We start from the raw sequence: 21,283 nt of genomic DNA on the forward strand, positions 1-21,283 counted from the left end.
GCTCCTCCTAGAGAGAGGGTGATCTTTCATGAGACTCAGCTGCCTCCAGTAAACTGGACAAAAGAATCCATCTCTACCCAGACCTCCCTGTGTGGTTTTCCCCCTTCATAAGCTGGGTCACCCTACATTCTAATGGAAGGTTCCAAGGACAGACGGGGCTTCTTTCCTAAGAGAAAGATCCGTCTTAGATGGGATTCTGTTCGTAAGGTCTCCTAGATGGGTGGAGTCCCGCACAAGATCCAAAAAGCATGTACTTCAAGGATATGGGTAATCTGATCTATCAGCAATGTCCTTCAGAGAATGGCTGAATAACCTACAGGGGTTTATTTCTGAATAATGAAATAGAAAGAGAAAAGCTTAATCTCAATAACTGGTTATTAATATGAGAGAAATAATCATTTCTCTCAGTTCTTTCATCCAATAAACATCTATTAATCAACGATTGTGTGCAAAATTCTGTGTAAAGAAATGATACTTGGACAGATAAGTAAGACCTCTTTCCTACCTCAAGTACCTTACAATCTATTAATGATCATTAAGTATGTTCACAGGTAAATATAACAAGAATTAGGATATGATAAGTATATAGAAAGAGTATACATGCTAAATGACCAGAGAGACTAAGTGTATCTGGAAGGCTCAGGGAAGGAGTCACAGGGAACATTTGATCTGGGCCTTGAATTCTAAAAACATATTGATGAGTAATGAGTCATATAGCTGACTTCTGACTCTTAGAATCTCTATATGCTCTCAAAACCCAGCTTAAGTAGCACTTTCTACATGAAGCCTTTCTGGAATTAATCCCCCCAGCTGTTTGTGACTCCACTTACCAAATTGCCTTGAAAAATGTGTATATATACACACATGCATGTGTGTATGTGTATATATACATACATACTTATATATACACATACATATGTATATATACATACAATATTCATATATATATAATACACACATATATGTGTGTATACATACCCACATGTTCATGTATGTCTATTTGTATATGCTTATATGTGTCCAAGATATTTTCCCCAATAAAATTTAAGTTATTTGATGACAGAGACTTTTTTCTTGTCTTTGTACCACACCCACCCCCTCGCATGTAATATAGGCATGGAAAGTACCTCCCTGGCATGGAGGTATTCAATAAATGTTTACTGAATGACAGATTTACCTCAAAAGATTTAAAGGTTCACATGATCCCATCATAATTCAAATGGTGAAATCCCCTATGGATAGGCCCTGCTGCCTGCCCCTGAGCCCCATGATTTTGGTTATTCACATGATTCTACATGCAGATCCAATTTTAGAAAACCAAAAGTAGACCTAGAAGGTCTGGTGCGGTCTCTGATCAGCTTTCCCACAACTTCCCTAGCTCATCAAAACCACGAGAACTCCACTGTCCCTAAAGGGGAAGTCCCCAGAACAGGCAACTTTTGACTGTTACATCTTGTGCAGGCGGGTTCTTTCCCTTGTTTATTGATGACATTGACATTGACAATGTGAATTGGAAAGTCTGAGTTCAATGGTCAAAGTGAGGGTTTGGTGGGAATCACAGTCTGAAGGTCTGGATTAACTTTTTTATAAGCAGCTCACCACTACTTACTGATGATAATTAGGGACTAATTTATATTTAGGATAGTATTTCTGTATTACAGGTAAGTGAAAGTACTATTTTTCTGCTAGATGGACAGCTAAAGGTGGGAGTATGAAGAGTGATATCCCATATGAGCTGTGAAACAATAATTCCTTATTATATCCAGTGCACTGTGACAGAAATAGTGTAACTGTATTTTATATGATTCAGGTATAAAAATACAATTATGAAGTTCTCATAGGTTTTTATAGTTAATAATAGCTTGCATTTATACATAATAATAGTTTATGTTACATAGTTAATAGCTTATATTATTTAAAGCCTTATACTTTCCAATTTACAAAACATTTTCCTCTCAATAGGAGGTCAAGTATCATTACCATGGTTTTGCTGGTTAACAGGGTAATTTATTTACTTCTTATACATGCTGTGATTAAGGATGGAAAAACTTCATTTCTTTCTTTAAATTGATATTTTTTTCATATTTAAGTTCACAACTCTTTCCCTTTCCTGCATTAGCAATGTCCCTCTCCTGGTCCCTCTTGTCATTGTGAAAGCAAGACAGTTCAATGTTGGCTAACAGGGTATTAAAATCAAAACTTCACAAAACACTTTCTCAATGGCACATTTTTAGCAAGGACATGGATAAGCCCAGCCCCTCTAGAGTGTAAGCTCCTTGAGGACAGGGTCTGTTTTCATTTTTATTCTTTTTTTTTTTAATTTTTTTTCTTTTTTGGGGGGGCAATTGGGGTTAAGTGACTTGCCCAGGGTCACACAGCTAGTAAGTGTCAAGTGTTTGGTCTGAGGCTGGATTTGAACTCAGGTGCTCCTGACTTTAGGGCCGGTGTTCTATCCAGTGCACCACCTAACTGCCCCCCATTTTTATTCTTTATATTCCAAGGACTAGCACAGTTCTAGGCATATAGTAGACAAATTCAATTCAAATATGTGTTGAATTGAATTATTGAATTGAAAGTGGAGAGCATTCAAAAGAGAGTGAATAAGATAGTAAATGTACTCAAGCTCATGTCAAATGAAAATATGATTAAGGGAACTGGAAATAATTGGTCAAGAGAAGACTAAAGGGGAATATTATAGTTGCCTCTAAATATTTGAAAGATTGCCCTAGGGGAAAGGTTTTACTTGCTTAGGTCCCAAGGGCAGAAATTATAACAATAAGTAGAAGTTGCAAAAAAGGAAATTTTAAGAAAACAAATATAAAGAAAAGCTCTGTGCTCTTTCTGAGTCTGATTACAGAACCTCACAGATTATGAGTCTCTGGTCTCTGGTCACATTGGGAAGCTGTCTAATTATTTTTCTAAGCAAATAGCAGCTTTGCTGATAGCCCCCTTTCCTATTTCCAGAAGGATTTCCACTTAACTTTTTGTACTATTTTAGGGTAGAAGAAATTACTTACTATAGTTTCCCATTAAAATTTTTGATCAGGTGATATAATAAACAAATGGGTGATACCATAAGCAAATTAAGGGAGCATGGAAAAATTTACCTGTCAGATCTATGGATAAGGGGAAAATTTATGACCGAATAAGATAGAGGGAATTACAAGATGGATAATTTTGATTACATTAAATTAAACAACAAATTCAAAAGTTTTTGCACAAACCAAACCAATGCAGCCAAGGAAGGGAAGCACAAAACTGGGATAAAATTTTTATAGCCAGTTTCTCTGATAAATTCCTCATTTCTCAAATACATAGAGAACTGAGTCAAATTTATAAGAAAATAACTCATTCCCCAATTGATAAATGGTCAAAGGATATGAATAGGAAGTTTTAAGATAAAGAAATCAAAGCTATCTATAGTTGTTTGAAAAAATGTTTTAAATCATTATTGATTAGAGAAATGCAAATTGAATCTCTTGAGGTACCACCTTACACCTATCAGATTAGCTAATATGACAGAAAAGGAAAATAACAAATGTTGGCGGCATTGTGAGAAAATTGGGACACTAATGAACTATTGGTGGAGTTGTGAACTGATCTAACCATTCTGAAGAGCAATCTGAAACTATGCTCAAAGAGCTATAAAACTGTGCATACCCTTTGATCCAGCAAAACCACTATTAGGTCTGTATCCCAAAGAAATCATACAAAAGGGAAAAAATGTACAAAATGTACATGTATAAAATATTTAATGAAGCTCTTCTTGTAGTTGCAAAGAATTGGAAATGGAAGAGATGCCCATCAACTGGGAAATGGCTGAACAAATTATGGTATATAAATGTAGTGGAATACTATTGTGCTATAAGAAATGATGAGCAGGATATTCTCAGAAAAACCTGGATTTACATGAACTGATGTAAGGTGAAGTGAGCAGAACCAGAATAATATTGAACACAGTAATAACAATACTATATGATCAGTTGTGAATGACTTAGCTATTCTAAGCAATACGGCGATCTAATATAATTTCAAAGGACTATGATGGAAAATACTATCCACCTCCAGAGAAAGAGCTGATGGAGTCTGAAAGCAGATCAAAGCATATTTTTTTAACTTTTATTTTTCTGGATGGGGAAAGGTGTCTGTGTTTTCTTTCATAACATGACTAATATGGAAATGTGTTTTGCGTAACTGCACACATATAACCTATATTAAATTGCTTGCCTTCTTGTGGGGGGGGGTGGATAGAGGAGAGGAAGAAATTTGAAACTTTAAGTTTTTTAAAATAAATTTTAAAGATTATTTCTACAAGTAATAAGAAAAATTTTTAAAAATTTAAAATTAATAAGATAAGAAATAAAATTTAAAATTCTTATTATTATTTGGTCAGGTGAAATTTTTAGTTTTTTGCTGGAAGAGGTATGGGAACTCATCTGCTTTTTTCTATATTGGCCAAAAATCTCTGATGTTGTAAATTGCTATTTTTCTTTACATTGCCATGATCATTATGTAATTCTTTTCTTCTTCTTACTTTGCTCTGTATCAGTTCATACAAGTCTTCCAAATTTTCCCTGAATTCTTCATATTTGTTATTTCTTAAGGCACGATAATATTTCATTGCGTTCGAATGTTTCAATTTGTTCAGTCTTTCTCCCACTGATGAATGCCCACCTTGTCTCCAATTCTTTGTACTAAAAAAAAGTGCTACTATTTGTATATATGGAACCTTTTCCTCTGTTTTTGTCCTCCTTGGTCTATAGGCCAAATAATATTAAAATTGGGTCAGAGGGTATGTACAGTAGCACTATCCTCAAGTGAAGGTTATAGGCATAGTGTATCTAAGTGTAGCTCAGATTTTTGCCAAGTATTTGACAAAGTCTTCATGTTTTCCTTAACTGAAAATTCAGAAAATGTGAGCCAGATTGCAGGTAGATTTCCAAAGAATTTTTACTAACAAATCAATGAGGACTGTTTCTAATTTTACTTTGTATCCCTATCATGCATAATAGGTAATTTATAGAAATTTATTGTACAATTAATGATGTCATCATGAAGGCAATTCCCTAATGGTGCAACCCAGGTTTCTGCCCTTGGTTCTGTTCTTTTCAACATACTATTTCACTTAGATGAAGACACAGCTGACATACTATCACATATTAATTTGGGGTAGATGAAGCAAATTCACAATGGATTGTCATCATCCAAAAGATCTTGACAGGCTGGAATGATGCTCGTTGCTAACAAGCTGAAATTTAATAGAGATAAATGTGAAGTTCTGCACTTGGATTCAAAAATTTAGCCACACAGGTACAAATTAGGAGAGACCTGGTTTAAAAGTATTTCATACGGAAAAGATTTCAGCATTTTAATTGAATGTTAGCTCAGTGTAAGTTAACAATATGATGTGACTAGCTAAAAAGGTCATGTGATTTTAGGCTACATATACAGAAATAGAATGTTCTTAACAAGAGAAGCAATAGTTCTACCCTGCTTAGACCACACTTAAAATAATATGTTAGTTTGGGGGTCCGCATTAGGGGACATCTTCAACACACTACTGTACATTCAGAAGAGGGTAATCAGGATGGTGAAGGGACTTGAAATCGTGCCGTATGAAGAATGGATAAAATGAATTGGGATTGTTTTACATGGAGATAAGATCATGTGAAGGGACTTGATCGTTGATTTCAAATATTTGAAGGACTAACATCTGAAAATGAGATTTGATTTTTTCCTATCCAGATTCAAAGGGCAAAAGTGCATAAAAGTTTTTTGGCTCAATATAAGAAGTTCTCAACCATTAGAACCATCCAAAAATTGAGTAGGAAGATATAAGGGAGTGATTTTTCTGTCACTGAAAATATTCAAATAGAAGTAGAATCTTAGAGAGACAGACTTCATGTATCTCAGAGGTTCTTAGCCATTTTTTGTGTCATAAACCCTTTTGGCAATTAGGTGAAGCCTAGGGACCAATGTTTTTAAATGTATAAACTAAAATAAATGTAATTAATAATAGTAGCAGCAGCAGCAGCTAACATTTGTTTAGGGCTTTATGGTTTGCAAAGTGCTTTACAAATATTATCTCATCTTCACAACAACCCTGGGGGGTAGGTGCTATTATCCCCATTTTGCAGTTGAGGAAACTGAAACAGATAGTGGTCAGGTGACTTGTCCAGGGTGACATAGCTGTTAGTAAGCATCTGAGGCTAGATTTAAACTCAGGCCTTCCCTCCTCCAGGTCCAGTACTCTATCTAAAGAAAAGGAAACTAATTATATTAAAATAAAGATGTAATTTTTCCCATCCAAGGTCATGGCTTTTCTGAAATCTATCCATGGTCCTCTTGGGGTTCTGTTGGGGGTGGGGTGGATGGCCTAGCAGGTTAAGAACTCATGGATTAGAACTCTAAGCTCTTATTTTAAAATTAAATGTAAAATTTACACTGTAAAACCAGTTTTATTCTGAAGGAAAGGGTACCTCAAGTGAAGGAATTCTTACTTGGAACTATCCTTCACTGAAAAAACAGAAATTACCTTAGATCAAACCCAACAGATTCCTTGTAAATCATAGATATGCCAGAAAGATCTGGTTCCAACTCCTTTGGGCTTTTGTTTCCTCATCTATAAAATAAAGAAGTTGGACTAAATGATCTCTAAGCTCTCATCCAGCTCTGCCCTATGAGCCACGGGAATGAGGATGGTATAGGGCTCAATAAATCAGGAGTTTGTCCACTGAAATAAGCAAAGCTTTTGTTTGTTTGTTTGTTTGTTTGTTTGTTTTTTGTTTGTTTAGGCAATTGGGGTTAAGTGACTTGCCCAGGGTCACACAGCTAGTGTCAAGTATTTGGTCTGAAGCAGGATTTGAACTCAGGTCCTCCTGATTTCAGGGTTGGTGCTCTATCCACTGTGCCACCTAGCTGCCCCCAATAAGCAAAATTTTGATGCATGAAGTTTTCATTCTCAGGAATCAGTCAGTCAACTAGCATTTATTAAGGGCTTATTATGTGCTATACACTGTAATAAGTATTAGGTATACAAATAAAGATAAAAAACACAGTCCCTGCCCTCAAAGAGCTCATATTTTAGCGGGGAGACAAGATGAAAACAACTATGAACATACAAGATAAAACATGATTATAATAATATGAAGCCATTGCATTGTATACTTTCCTAACCACTAATGGTATAGCTTAAAACAGCACTAAGATTTTTGGGACACCCTGTTCAGTGTGAATGGGAGGCAATCCCCAAGGGGATGCATTCGCGATGGGATGGGGCAGAGTGATTGGGAATTGTCATTTGAAGAAAGTAGGGTTTGAGCTGGGACTTGAAGGGAGCCAGGTGGCAGAGGTGAGGAAAGAGAACAGTCCAGGCAAGGGAGGCAGCCATTGAAAAGCAACAATTAAGAGATGGAGTGATGTATGTGAAGAATAGCAAAAAAGGCCAATGCCGCTGAATTGTAGATTATGTGGACAGGAGTAAAGTGCAAAAAAACTGGAAAGGTTGGAAGAGATTAGACTGTAAAGGCCTTTTAAAGAGCCAAACAGAGGATTTTATATATTTGATCCTGGAGGTATTAGGGAATTACTGGAGTTTATTGAGTTGGAAGGGAGGGGGGTTGTTGACATGGTCAGATTTGTACTTTAGGAAAATCACTTAGGCAACTTAGAGGAAGATGGATTGAGAGTAGGGAGAGAAGAAGACAGGGAAACTAACCAGAAGGCAACTGCAATTGTATGGGCAGGAGGTGATGAAGGCTTACATCAGAGTTGTGGCTATGTGAGGGAAGAGAAGGGGACGTGTACTGAAGATGTTGTAAAGGTAGAAAAGACAAGACTTAGCAACAGATTGGATATGTGGGGTGAGTGGGAATGAGGAGTTGAGAATAACAAAGTGGAGAGCCTGGGTGACTAGGAGGATAGTGGTGCCCTAGGGAGCAATAGGGAAGTTGAGAAGAGAGAAGACTTTGGGGGAAAAGATAATGAGTTCTGTGTTTGGACATGTTGAGATTGAGATGCCTATAGGCTGAAAACAATGGAGGATCAACATCTGATAGTTCAATTTCCTTCCATCAAAGGTAAGTAAAGAATCAGCTGACTCTATTATAAATTTCATTTTGGGCAATTTCCCTAGTCTTGACTGAAGAAGTAAGATATCTGGGCCTAATGTCTGACCTACTTTCAGCTTAAGAAGGCTTCCCCCAAGTTTGCAGTTCGATTCATTGATGAGATGAGGTTCCAGGGTAGCTATAACTACTACTTGCCACAAGATCATATAAATGTGCAATTCATTTCAGAAAGTGAAAATGGGAAAATTAAATCAAGCTTTAAGAAGTTTCTTTTTTTTTAATTGTAGTCAAACTGCCATATATCCTCTGCTTCCTTCCACCACCACTCCACTCCCCACCCCCCTAAAAATACAGTACAACTAATATTGGAGTTTTTTTTTTAAAACATGTGTTTTTAAAACTTTGGGTTCCAAATTTTCTCCTTTCCTCCCTCCCCACCCACCCTCACTGAAAAGGCAAGCAACTCAATATAGGTTATACATGTGCAGTTATGCAAAACACTTCTATAGTAGACATGCTATGAAAAACTAACTCTATTTCCCTTAATCCTATCCCTCCCCCCCATTTATTCTATTCTTTCTTTTGACCCTGTCACTCCTCAGAAGTGTTTGCTTCTGATTACCCCCTTTCCCAATCTGCCCTCTCTCTATCATTTCCCTGCTCTCTTGTCCCCTTCTCCTATTCTCCTGTAGGGTAAGACAGATTTCCATACCCAATTGAGTGTGTATGTTATTCCCTCCTTAAGTCAAATCCCATGAGAATAAGATTCACTCATTCCCTTTCACCTTCCCCATTTCCCCTCCACTGTCAGAGCCTTTTATTTTCTGCTTTTTTTTGTGAGATGGTTTACCCTGTTCTACCTCTCCCTTTCTCCTTCTCCTAGTATAATCCTCTATCACCCCTTAATTTTATTCTCCAGATATGATCCCTTCATCTTCAACTCACCTGTGCCATCTCTCTCTCTCTCTCTCTCTCTCTCTCTCTCTCTCTCTCTATCTATCTATCTATATACATACATACATACATACATACATACATACATATAATTTTTCCCTCCAACTACCCTAATACTGACAAAGGTCTCATGAGTTCCAAATACCATCTTTCCATGAAGGAATGTAAACAGTTCAACCTTAAAGAGTCTCTTACGATTTCTCTTTCTTGTTTACCTCTTCATGTTCCACTTGAGTCTTGTATTTGAAAATCAATTTTTCTATTCAGCTCTGGTCTTTTCATCAAGAATGCTTGAAAGTCCTCTATGTCACTGAATGACCATTTTTGCCCTGAAGGATTATACTCAGTTTTGCTGGGTAGGTGATTCTTGGTTGTAATCCTATCTCCTCTGCCCTCTGGAATAGTATGTTCTATGCCCTGCGGTCCCTTAATGTAGAAGCTGCTAAATCTTGTGTTATCCTGATTGTGTTTCCACAATACTCAAACTGTTTCTTTCTGGCTGCTTGTAATATTTTCTCCTTGACCTGGGAACTCTGGAATTTGGCTACAATATTCCTAGGGGTTTTCCTTTGGGGATCTCTTTCAGGAGAAGATCGGTGGATTCTTTCAATTTCTATTTTGCCCTCTGGTTCTAAAATATCAGGGCAGTTTTCCTTGATAATTTCTTGAAAGATGATGTCTAGGCTCTCTTTTTTGATCATGAATTCAGATAGTCCAATAATTTTTAAATTCTCTCTCCTGGATCTATTTTCCAGGTCAGTTGTTTTCCAATGAGATATTTCACATTATTTTCTAATTTTTCATTCTTTTGGATTTGTTTTACAGTGTCTTGATTTCTCACAAAGTCACTAGCTTCCAATTGCTCTATTCGAATTTTTAAGGAAGTATTTTTTTAGTAATCTTTTGGACTTCCTTTTCCATTTGGCTAATTTTGCTTTTTAGGGCATTCTTCTCCTCATCAGCTTTTTGGACCTCTTTAACCTTTGGGTTAGGCTATTTTTTTAAGGTGTTATTTTCTTCAGTATTTTTCTGGGTCTCCTTTAGCAAGCTACTGACTTGTTTTTCATGATTTTCTTGCATCTCTCTTATTTCTCTTCCCAATTTTTCCTCTTCTTCTCTTACTTGTTTCTCAAAATCCCTTTTGAGCTCTTCCAAGGCCTGGGAACTGATTCATATTTTTCTTAGAGGCTTTGGCTATAGGAGCTTCAACTTTGTTATCTTCTTTGTCACCAAAGTAAGATAATATAGTCTGATTCTTTTTGCGCTGCTTACTCATGATCCCGGCAATTACCTGAGTTTTAAACTCTTTGTTAAGGTAAGAGTCTGCTTCCAACGTGGAGAATGTACTGTCCCAAGCTTCGGAGGTTTGTACAGCTGTTTTTAGATATAATTCTAGGGACCTGAAAATTTTCAGTTCTTCCAAGGTGGTATGATAAGGGGCAAGGTGTTTCCTCTCCACCACCACAACAAGCTCCACCTCACCAGCATTCCTCCTCGCCCCAGGACCGCCCCTCAGAACTGTGACCCAGATTCAAGCATGGGCAAAGCAAGAGATTCCTGCCTCAGCACTGGCAAAGAGATCTCTGCAGTCCCCTCTGATCAGCCACTCAATTCCCCCTCAGTCTGGGGGCTGGAAGCTCAGGAGGCAGCCACTGCCCCAGGGGCAGCTGAGACCTAGCTTCTACCTCTCACTGCAGTCACAGACTTTTCCCACTGACCTTCTAAGTTGTCTTTGGCGTTCATGGGTTGAGAAGTCTGGAAACTGCCACAGCTGCCTGCGATTCAGTCCTCTGAGGCCTGCTCCAGGGTCACTGTGGCCTGCGCGCCCACACCAAACTGCGCTCCTCTCCCCGCCCGGTGCGATATACTTTTTAGAACAACCATCCAGGTTGTCTTGGGCTGGAAATTGGTTTCACTCTGTCTTTTTGTGGGTTCTGCTACTTTAGAATTTGTTTAGAGTCATTTTTTAATAGGTATTTGGAGAGGTTTGGGAGAGAGCTCAAGCAAGTCACTGCTTTCACTCCACTATCTTGGCTCCACGCCCCCTGGAGTTTTTTAAAGTATTGTTTCTACTGATTGTCTTTTGCCTTTCTGAAACCAAGGGAGTATACTCAAAAATGTAGCTTTTAAAATCTCTTCACCCCCACCCCAAAAAAATTCTTACCACCCTAACAGTATATTTAAATGCTTATTCAATTTTAAATGTTTCTTTTTGAGTTTTTAGTTTTCCAATCTGACGTAAAATTAAAATGTTTAAAAGATAGTTATTTGTTAAGTTGTTTTTCAATAGTGTCTGACTCTCTGTGATCTCATTTGGGGATTTCTTGGCAGAGATACTGGAGTGGTTTGCCATTTCCTTCTCTAGCTCATTTTAGAGATGAGGAAACTGAGGCAAACAGGATTAAGTGACTTGCTCAGGGTCACACAGCTAATAAATGTCTGAGGCCAGATTTAAATACAGGAAGATGAGTCTTCCTGACTGCAGGCCCAGAACTCTATCCCCTGAGTTACCTAGCTGGTAAAAAGATGGTTATTTAGTGTTAATGTATTATAAGTAAGAACTATAAATTTTTTTAGATAACTTGGAAGAGAAGATAGAATTTTTTCTTCTTCCTGTTTAATTTTTGGGGAGGAAGAGGGCATGAGGGGCAGGGATAGTACTGTATTTCTCTTATTTCAGGTTTCCTAACTGTCATAATATGTGATTTTTAGTCTTATTGAGGATTATGATATACATTAAGATCCTACTTAAATAGAAGGTATCCCAAAAAAAAGAAATAACAAGAAAATTATGGCTTTTACTTTTTGTAGTTGGTAATGAATATTCTTGGCTGATCAAGAAGCACTAAAGGCTGGTAGAAATCAGCTGCTTTGCATCTGGATTACCTTTGCTGGAAGGCCTTTAAGGAAGCACAAAGCAAAGTCCAAATTAAACCACAAACATTGTTGGTGCTCCAGAATAACATCAACCAATTTTGTTTCATCATTGTCCCACTGCTTTTGACGGCAGATAAAGCTATGCTGCCGTGTCTCCTCTGTTGGAAGAGCAATAGGTTTAACAGTTCAGAAGCACAAGCTTTGTTATCTCTAATTTTTTCAAATTCAAAAAATACAATCCTTCTTACGTTAGACACTCTTCAATTTCTGTCTTAAAATATCCTTTTTTGTTTGTTTGTTTAAAGCTAACCAAATTCAATCTAACAAACTCTGGGGATAAAATGGTTAAAATTTAACAGTTCCTGCCCCCAAGAAGCTTACATTCTACTATCTAAATAGGATGTTTTAAATCCCTGGAAATTTCAATTCAGCATTTACCTAGATCAGAGGAAAAGATACATTTCACATCATGTATACAGAAATGTGAATAAATTAAATGATTGCAAAATCATATCTGCAACAAATATATTTATATGATTTTGAAATTCATTTGTTGTTTTTGTTCAGCTGTTTCAGTCATGGCATCCAACACTTCATGACCCACATTGGGATTTTCTTGGCAAAGATACTGGAGTAATTTACCATTTCCTTCTCCAACTCATTTCACAGATGAGGAACTGAGGCAAACAGGGTTAAGTAATTTGCCTAAGGTCACACATCTAGTAAGCATCTGAGGCTCAATTTGAACTCAGGTCTTCCTGACTCCAGGCAAAGTGCTTCATCCATAGTACCACCAAAATGCCTAATAATAAGGATATTAGTAGGGAACAAGCAGGCTTTTACAAGTGATATTCAACAATGGACCACATTTTTACTATTTCACAACTGATTAAAAATATAGAGAACTTAAGAGCCCACTGTGCTTATTGTTGGTGAATTATAAAAGACATTCAATGTGGTGCAGCAAAATGCCATTATATAACCTCTTTTTCAACAAGGTGTCCCTCAACTATACAGTAAAGTAATCTCAGTTTTGTGAAAGCTATGACAACAGAAATAACAGTGTTTAATGAGTCTCTAATCATAAACATCAGGTGAGGCATGAAAGAGAGAGGGAGAGAGAGATGATCTCCAAAGTGATTTTGCCACTGTGATGGAGAAGATGAGGTAAAAATCCAAGTTGAAGAGGGATTCCCTATCGATGGTGAGCTCCTCCAGTGGTTTCTCTTTGCAGATGATTTTTCCTAGTGGCATGGAGCCCCAAAACACTGCAGAGCCCCCTGGAAGTAATTCATAACCACTCAATTGAGTTTCCACACTGGAAAGACCAAGTGAACAAAGAATCTGTTGCCGAGATTATGTTATGCAATTGAGTAGATAAACTCTGGGGCAGTTAGGTGGCACAGTGGGTAGAGCACCAGGCCTGGAGACAGAAAGATTCATCTTCTTGAGTTCAAATCTGGCCTCAGAGACTTACTAGCTGTGTGACCCTGGGCAAGTCATTTAACACTGTTGGCCTCACTTCCTCATCTATAAAATGAGCTGGAGAAGAAAAAGGCAAACTACTCTAGTATCTTTGCTGAGAAAGCCCCAAACGGGAAATCATGAGAGGACTTTGTTGCATTGCTTGAACCGAACCCTGCATGATTGGAAGTTAGACCAGCTCTACCTGCTGCTTAGAGATCCTCAACTAAGGACCTAGGTTATGATGACCAGATCTGAAGATGGATGCTAGGAATTTTCTCACAATTATACATCTCAAGCTACTCATGTCTTATCTGAAAACTGGTTCCATACTTGCTCAATCAGTTATTGTTTCCATGTTCCCTTGATTAAAAAACACACTTGGAGGGAGTGGGACACCTCTTCTTTCTGATTTCAAGGAATTGCACCTGTTCACTCTCTCTTTAAGCTGAGGAGGTCTGATCCTGATTTGTTATGCTATTGGCATGCATTGCCTAATAAATAGAAGCTTAAACCTTTGTTTCCTTAGTCCATGCACCTTTTACATGCCACAATTATAAAATGATGAACTCAGATCACACATGCTATTCACTAGCTTATTGTCCTCCATCAAACTCCAATTCTCCTCTGCCTCTTGGAATCCCTAAATTCCTTCAAACCCAGTTCAAGCATCACTTTCTTCATGAAGTTCCATTTTTTTTTAATCTGCTGGAACTACCAGTGCCTCCCCACTCAAATTACTTTGTAATTATTTTAAATATATTTTAAATTAGTTTTATATCTACACGTTTCTCTTGATAGAATGTAAACTTCTTGAAGACAGAGATTGTTTCACTTTTGTTTCACTTCCCTCAATTAACCACTTGGAGGGAGGAAGGAAATGATGGCAAAAACATTGATTAGAATGGACTTAGTATGTATAAAGCATTGAGCTAAGTGCTGGGGATACAAATAGCAAAACAAGACAGACCCTGATCTCAAGGGATCACTTCTATTAAGGGGAGAAAACATATAGGAAGTTTCAGCTGCAGGTTAGTTGGAAAGGCCTATGGTCCTTAGAATGCAGTGGTAAAGCAAATGGTAATGCATCTTCTTTAATGTTATTTCCATTGATAAAAACCACATCCATTTCTGATATTGAACTATTTGACAGTACCAAGGACTTTGGTGGCCAGAACATTCTTTTCTCTTGTTTTCTTTCTTTTCTTCTTTCCTCTTTTCAGGAGCAGAGTTTAAAGAGGAGTCAAAGATTATATAGCTCCTACAGAAACAGTTACCAGTTCACATCTCCACAAGAGATAATTCCCTGGATGGTTTCAGGGACCTGGACTGGAAGCAGGGCTAGTGGTTTGGAGGATACCACTATTTGCAGTGCTCCTTACGTTCATAGTTCTGGGGTATTTTCATTGGGGTCGGAGGGAAGGTGGTGGTCAAGAGGTTGGAGGTGATTTGACTATCTCAGCACATGCCACCACCTCACGTCTCTCCCTCTGGATGCCATGGTGCTTCAGTTTATATTGATTTTGTTTGGAAGATCTCATCAAGTTCTTCAGATAATTTCTCTACCTCTTCAACCAACGTATTGATACATAAACTACAATCACTCTTGTGGTGGTTGTTTTGCAAATGCCTATCATGAAGAGTACAAATAAGCCCTGGAATCATGTTTCTTATTGCCATTAGGCATGCAATAACAGTTCTACCAATTCCATCTTTGTCTCTCCAAGAATGTGAACCATCCTTCTATTTAGCTGCAATTTTCTTCCTTCTTTGGTTTTGTTTATAGTGGGAATGTCAAAATTGATATGACTGCTCCTCATCTGCTCATTGATTATTGGCCAAGGATTTCATGTTTATAAGACCAACAACTTATCTAAAGTTTGTAGATCATCTAAACATTGTGATCCTTAACATTCTTTACCATCTTTTCTGTCACTCTCCCACCATCACTGCAGAATTGGAAAAAGACCCCACAGGAATGGGTGTCATTTTGTATTTTTGTTTGTTTCATAGATTGCTATGGCCAAAGAAATAATCAAGTGGCCAGCCTATTGGTCTCTCTGTATTTAGAAGTAATGAAGCATTCTGATTTCAGCTAGGATTAGCCAAGAAAAACAGTCTCATTCTGTTGCTGGGGGCCATGCTAGAGATTTTTCTAGCATGATAGAACCTGTCAGAGCTTACTAACTACCTCACAGAGTTGTAGTGAGGATCAAATGAAATAACATGTGAAGTGTTTTCCAAATCTTAAAGCACTACATAAGTGCTAGTTGTTGTTGTTAACTTTTCTGAGCCTCAGTTTCTTCATCTGTAAAATGAGGGAGTTAGACTGGATGACCTTTCAGCTCTCTTCCAGCTCTAAGTCTATTATCCTTATGATCTTCTGACTTCACCTTCAAGAGCCCAGAGCACCTCCATACCAGATGAGGCATGAAAGTCAAACCCTATGGAGAAGTCATAAAAATACTCTAAGCCTCAGTTTCTTCATCTATAAAAATAAGAATGACAAGACCTATAATGCCTACCTCATAGGACTACAGTGCAGTTATAATTAGATGATGTATGTAAAGGGTTTTCCAAACTTAAAAGTGCTATATAAATTTCAGTTACTATCACTACCATTATTAGCATACATGAACAGAATAGGTTTATCTGCTCTAGACCACCCTCAATGGCTACATTGAAAGATTTTTTGACTCCCTGCACTGTGATATTTCCTAGCCTCTTGTCAAAATGTGGGCAGTCATGACAGGACATGTTCTTCCCACAGTGATGCTATTACTCAGTGCTTTGATCACAAATGAAATTTAAATTCTTCCTTTCATTAGATTGTATCATGCTTGATATTAGAATTAAAACTTATGTTTCTCATTTTTCATTCCAAGATGGCCCTTCTTCCTTTCATAATCTAGGTATGTGGTATTTAGACACTTCCCCAATCCTCCATTATTATACTAAAATAGTAGCTAATTGCTGTGTAGTGTATTCCATTGACTCATTAAATCCTCTAGTATGATTGTGGCAAGATGAAACCATTTGAACAAATCAGCTTACTTATCACTGATTGTCTATTGTAATATGTATATTATAATATCCGTCATCATATCCTTTTAGTAAGAATGAGGTGATTAGTTTTTTTAAGTTGTTATAGAACTTTGTTGGTTAGTATTTTAAGCATACACCCTCCAATTTAATAAGTGACAAATATTTTTCTTTCTCTGTATCAATGCTTCCTTTTTATTCCTTTTTCAGCACCTTGTGTCAGTAGTGGTTTACCTAAACCAATCAATGTCACTTTCTCATCTGTAAACATGAAGAATGTTCTACAATGGAATTCACCAGAGGGTCTAAGAGGAACTGACGTTGTTTATACTGTGCAGTATCTAATGTAAGTTTTCTATTTGTTTGATTTTTCCTTTTTACCATCTTTGAACAAGGATTCTTGTGATGTAAATAAGAAAAATCTCTCATAGCATGAAATGATGACTCTTAAGTGAAGTTCAATGGTTCGTTAAATTCTGATTTATTTTTATGTTAGGGCAGTTAGATGGCACAGTGGGTAGACAGAAGGACCTGGATTCAGGAATCTTCCTGAGTTCAAATCCCCTCTCAGACATTTACTAGCTGTGTGACCCTGGACAAGTCACTTAACCCTATTTGCCTCAGTTCCTCAACTGTAAAATGAATTGAAGAAGAAAATGGCAAACCACTCCAGTATCTTTACCAAGAAAACCCCAAATGGAGTCACAAAGAGTTGGAAATGACTAAATAAAAGCAAAATATTTTTAAGTTAAAGTGACAAAATGTTTTGGGTTTTTTTTTTTTCCATTAAAGAAGCAGTATTTGTCCTGGTCAAGGGACAAATACTTAAGTGGAAAAGGATGGACAAAATTTCTTCCTTCACAAGTGAACAGAAAAATCCAGCCATCATGAAACTTATTCATGGGCAGAAGTAGCTTAATGGAATTTCAAATATTCTTATACCATCTTAAATTTGGTGCAAAACCTGCCCTTCCTGATTTGCTGAATAATGATATTGATTACCCTCGGCTCCAATGAAGTGATGAAGAAATTCGTCTCCTCCGTGAGGTAGTAGAGGTGAAGGAATACAGGTACAAAATGTTATACTCATGGTCAGACAAGATCATTGAGTTAGTAGTTTCACATAATTCTTTTCTTTGTTACCAGGGGGAGCTTTTGAGGTTAGGGGATATCCAAAAATGACTGTGAGATATAAAGAAAAGCATCATTTTTAAATGAGCACATTAAAGAGAAATATAGGCTTATAGTACTCCTATGATTAAAATGGAACCTCTACCTAGTTGACCTTCTCTTATTGATTCAGAAATTTCTTAACTGGTGATTTAGAAATCTAAAATGAGTTCTTGGATTCATATTGAATTTATTCCTTGTTATCTATTCTCTACAAAATTCTCCTTTAGGTGGAGGTATAGAGCTAATTCTGATCCCTTAGATGTTAATATGATTGGAGGGCTGGGAATGGGGAGAAGATAATCAAACATGATTTATGTGAGCAAATACAGTTTTGATTGCACAACTAAAAAAAAACTTGCAGATCTATCTACTGTAAAGGAGCACTTATGTGTCTGCGCAGGTTGCAGGTCCATGTGAAAACATTTTAAGGCAAGCAACAATAGAGCTGGGCAAAAAGGCATCTCAAAGTCACCAGACTCCGGCAAGCAGTGACGCTACGTTCCCATTCAAATCAACTGAACCACCATTTGTTAATCATAAGTCCCTAGAGGAGATTGTGTGGTTAAACTGAGCTAAGACATGACTCCTTACCTAATGGAGCTGCCAGCCTATTGTGGGACACAACATATACCTGATGAACTACAATACAAAGTAACAGTTCCTAAGTGCCTATGATGAGTGTCTAGAGCTCTAACCTGAGTGGGAAGGGTAGGAGTAGTCATTACTAACTGGTGGAATTATTATATAAAATATAAAGCCAGTTCACAAAGATGGGGCGGGGATTGCATTATTTGAACTATGAGAATTTCTGTTTCTCATCCTATCTGCTAAGTTGCTAGTTTGCTAGTTTGCTAGTTGCATTTAAAGTTAATTACTTGCTAATGCGGTGATTAGAAACGAGATTAAATTTAACCTGTTGCTTATAAGTACCTTTGTAATTTCACATAACCAGAGATGAAATTAAATTGAGTTAGAGGATAATTAGCTTTTTACTGTTGAAGAAATACCCTTCTCAATAATACAGCTGGAGCTTAGCATTATATGCTATACTGTGTTGTATTTGCAATCATAGCTTGAAATTTCCGCTATGTCTACTATTAATACCATTTTGACTTCACATAACAAACCATAGGATCAGAGGATTTGGAGCTGGAAGGGCCTTCAAAAAATCTTTTATTCCAGGAGTTATTATGACATTATGACATGGACCCCATTGGCAGTCTGGAGAAGCCTATGGATCCCTTCTCAGAATAATGTTTTTAAATGCATAAAATAAAATAAATAAGATTACAAAGTAAACCAATTATATTGAAAAAGTTATCAAAATTTTTTAAGTTTCAGATTTATAGATGCCCTGAAATCTAGCTATGGACCCCAGATAAGGACCTTGATCTAGTCCAAGGCCCTCATTTTACATATTTAGACATTGAGGCTCCAAGAGATGAAGTGACTTGCTTTATGGTCACTTGGGTAATAGTTAGCAGAGATAGGATTCCAAGTCATCCACTCTGACTCCAAATCCAGTGTTCTTTCCACTATACTAGGTTCCCTCCCCATCAGAATCTTCTTCCTCCTTTCTCCCTATTCTCACCCCCCTCCTACCCCAGGCTCAGATACAGTCTAATAGTTTTTCTCCACATGTAGCATTATTATTGACATGTTGGCTTAAATACTACATAACTATCACCTTGTCAGATGTTGTCATTATTCTAATCCCTGTAAAAACCTTTTCTTGCCATTGATGTTTGACACATTGGGGTTGATGCAGCGATAATAGAGATATGTCATTTTGGTTAGAGCAGAGGGCATGAACCTGTGATCTATTAACTTTTAAAAAATATTTTGATAACTGTATTTCAATATAATTGGGTTTCTTTGTAATCCAATGTATTTTATCTTATGCATTTAAAAGCATTATTTTGAGAAGAGGTTGAGTTTGATAGTTTCTTTTGAGTTTTCATTTTGGTTTCACTAGATTGCCAAAAGATTCCAACGCCAAAAAAAGGTTAAGAGCCCCATTGGTCAATAGGATCAGATTTTTCACTGTTATGTCTTGGCTGGCTTGGTAACTTTAACACAAGTGACTGTATACTTGCAAAATCCATACTTGAAATCTATTGCTACCAAAAGTATAAATCTTTTGCTGAAAAGCCTAGTTTCCCTCAGCATAGTGATGCTAACTCTACTCTCAAATCTTAAGCCGATGTTTTTTGGATGATTGTTCTTGTCTTGCAGAGTTTTTGTGTAATTACTATTTCCTTTATAATTTTTTTCTGTTCAGTCATTTTTCAGTCATGTCTGACTCTTCATGCCCCCATTTGGGGTTATTTTGGCAGATATACTAGGGTGCTTTGCCATTTCCTTCTCCAGCTCATTTTACAGATGAGGAAACTGAGGCAAACAGGGTTAAGTGACTTGACCACGGTCAGACAGCTAGTAAGGGTCTGAGATCAGAGATGAACTCAGGAGGATGAGTCTGCCTGACTCTGGGCCTGGTGCTTTATACATTGCGCCACCAAGCCACCCTTTATAATTTATTATAAAAGCCAAATCTCAATTGCATAAACTCAGTTGCCTATACTTTTAGAATGGACAAAATGATAATGAAAATTCTCCTTCTGTATAGTGTGAGGTATTTGACAGAAGGGATTTATGGGATGATTTGTCTTACTTTAATATAGATAGGAGCTATATGTTACACCAAGTGTCTATAAAGAAAGTTCTCTTCTGTCTATCATAGAGTGGCTAATTGAATTTCATAGGATTTTAGAACAAGGACTAGAAGAGAATTCAGAGACCATCTACTCCAATCACTTTATTTTATGTTTGAGGAAACTGAGGCCCAGGTCAACAAGTGTCAAATGACTCTGGCAGGTCCCCTGACTTCAGACTTAGGGCTCTTTCCACTTTGCCACAATTTCCTATGCACTTTGCTCATTTGCAGATTGCCAAATTTAAGTGCATAGGAGAGTCAACTATGACAGGCAAGAGAAATCTTCCTGAATATAATGCACTCACATTGTATCTTTCTATTATGCTTACTTATGTTCTTGTTTCCCCACTTCCACTCTTACCACTAGCTTATAAACTCCCTTCAGTCAACCAATCAATCACCAAGTATTTGTTAAATGTTTACTATGTGCCAGGCACTATGCAGGGTACTAGAGTTATGAGGATAAAAATGAAATGGTTCCTGCCCACAAGAATTCACATTGAAGGGGGGAGAGACAAAATGTACATATATAAGTATATATAGTACCTAATATATACAGAATGAATCCATGGTAATTTGGGGAGATAGGGCACTTTGGGCTGGGAGGATCAGGAAAGGCCTTATCTAGAAAGTAGTACTTGAGCTGAGCCTTGAAGGGAATTACGAATTCTAAGAGGCAGAAATAAAGAGAGAGTGTACTTTCTGCATGGGAAACAGCTCTTGCAAAGGCACTGATCCTTGAGCACAGAAACTGTATCTGGCTTCATTTTTGTATCCCTAGTACATAGCACGGAGTGTTCAACAAAGTAGGTATTTCCAGACATTGCAGCACATGCCTATCACCCCAGCTACCAAGACGGTTGAAGCTCACGGGTCTTGAGCCTGGGAATTCTGAGGTGCATTGGACTCTGCAGCTGAGGTGTCTGAACTAAGTTCTAATTTCACAAGTCTTACCCTGTCATTAATGATTTGGTTTAGTGGGTAGGACGTT

General features: G+C 37.4%; 1 protein-coding gene across 3 annotated transcripts in view; it reads left to right on the forward strand.

Moving 5' to 3' along the window:
• Positions 1–21,283, forward strand: part of IL20RA (interleukin 20 receptor subunit alpha) — a 54,837-nt gene that overhangs the window by 20,646 nt on the left and 12,908 nt on the right. For all 3 annotated transcript variants that reach the window (XM_027850714.1, XM_027850716.1, XM_027850715.1), the window contains exon 2: positions 16,617–16,752. In XM_027850714.1, the coding sequence (XP_027706515.1) occupies positions 16,617–16,752 (136 nt within the window). The remainder of the gene's footprint in view (positions 1–16,616; positions 16,753–21,283) is intronic.

The sequence above is a fragment of the Vombatus ursinus genome, unplaced genomic scaffold (genome assembly GCF_900497805.2).
Source record: "Vombatus ursinus unplaced genomic scaffold, bare-nosed wombat genome assembly UNPS02009132.1, whole genome shotgun sequence".
Lineage (NCBI taxonomy): Eukaryota > Metazoa > Chordata > Mammalia > Diprotodontia > Vombatidae > Vombatus > Vombatus ursinus.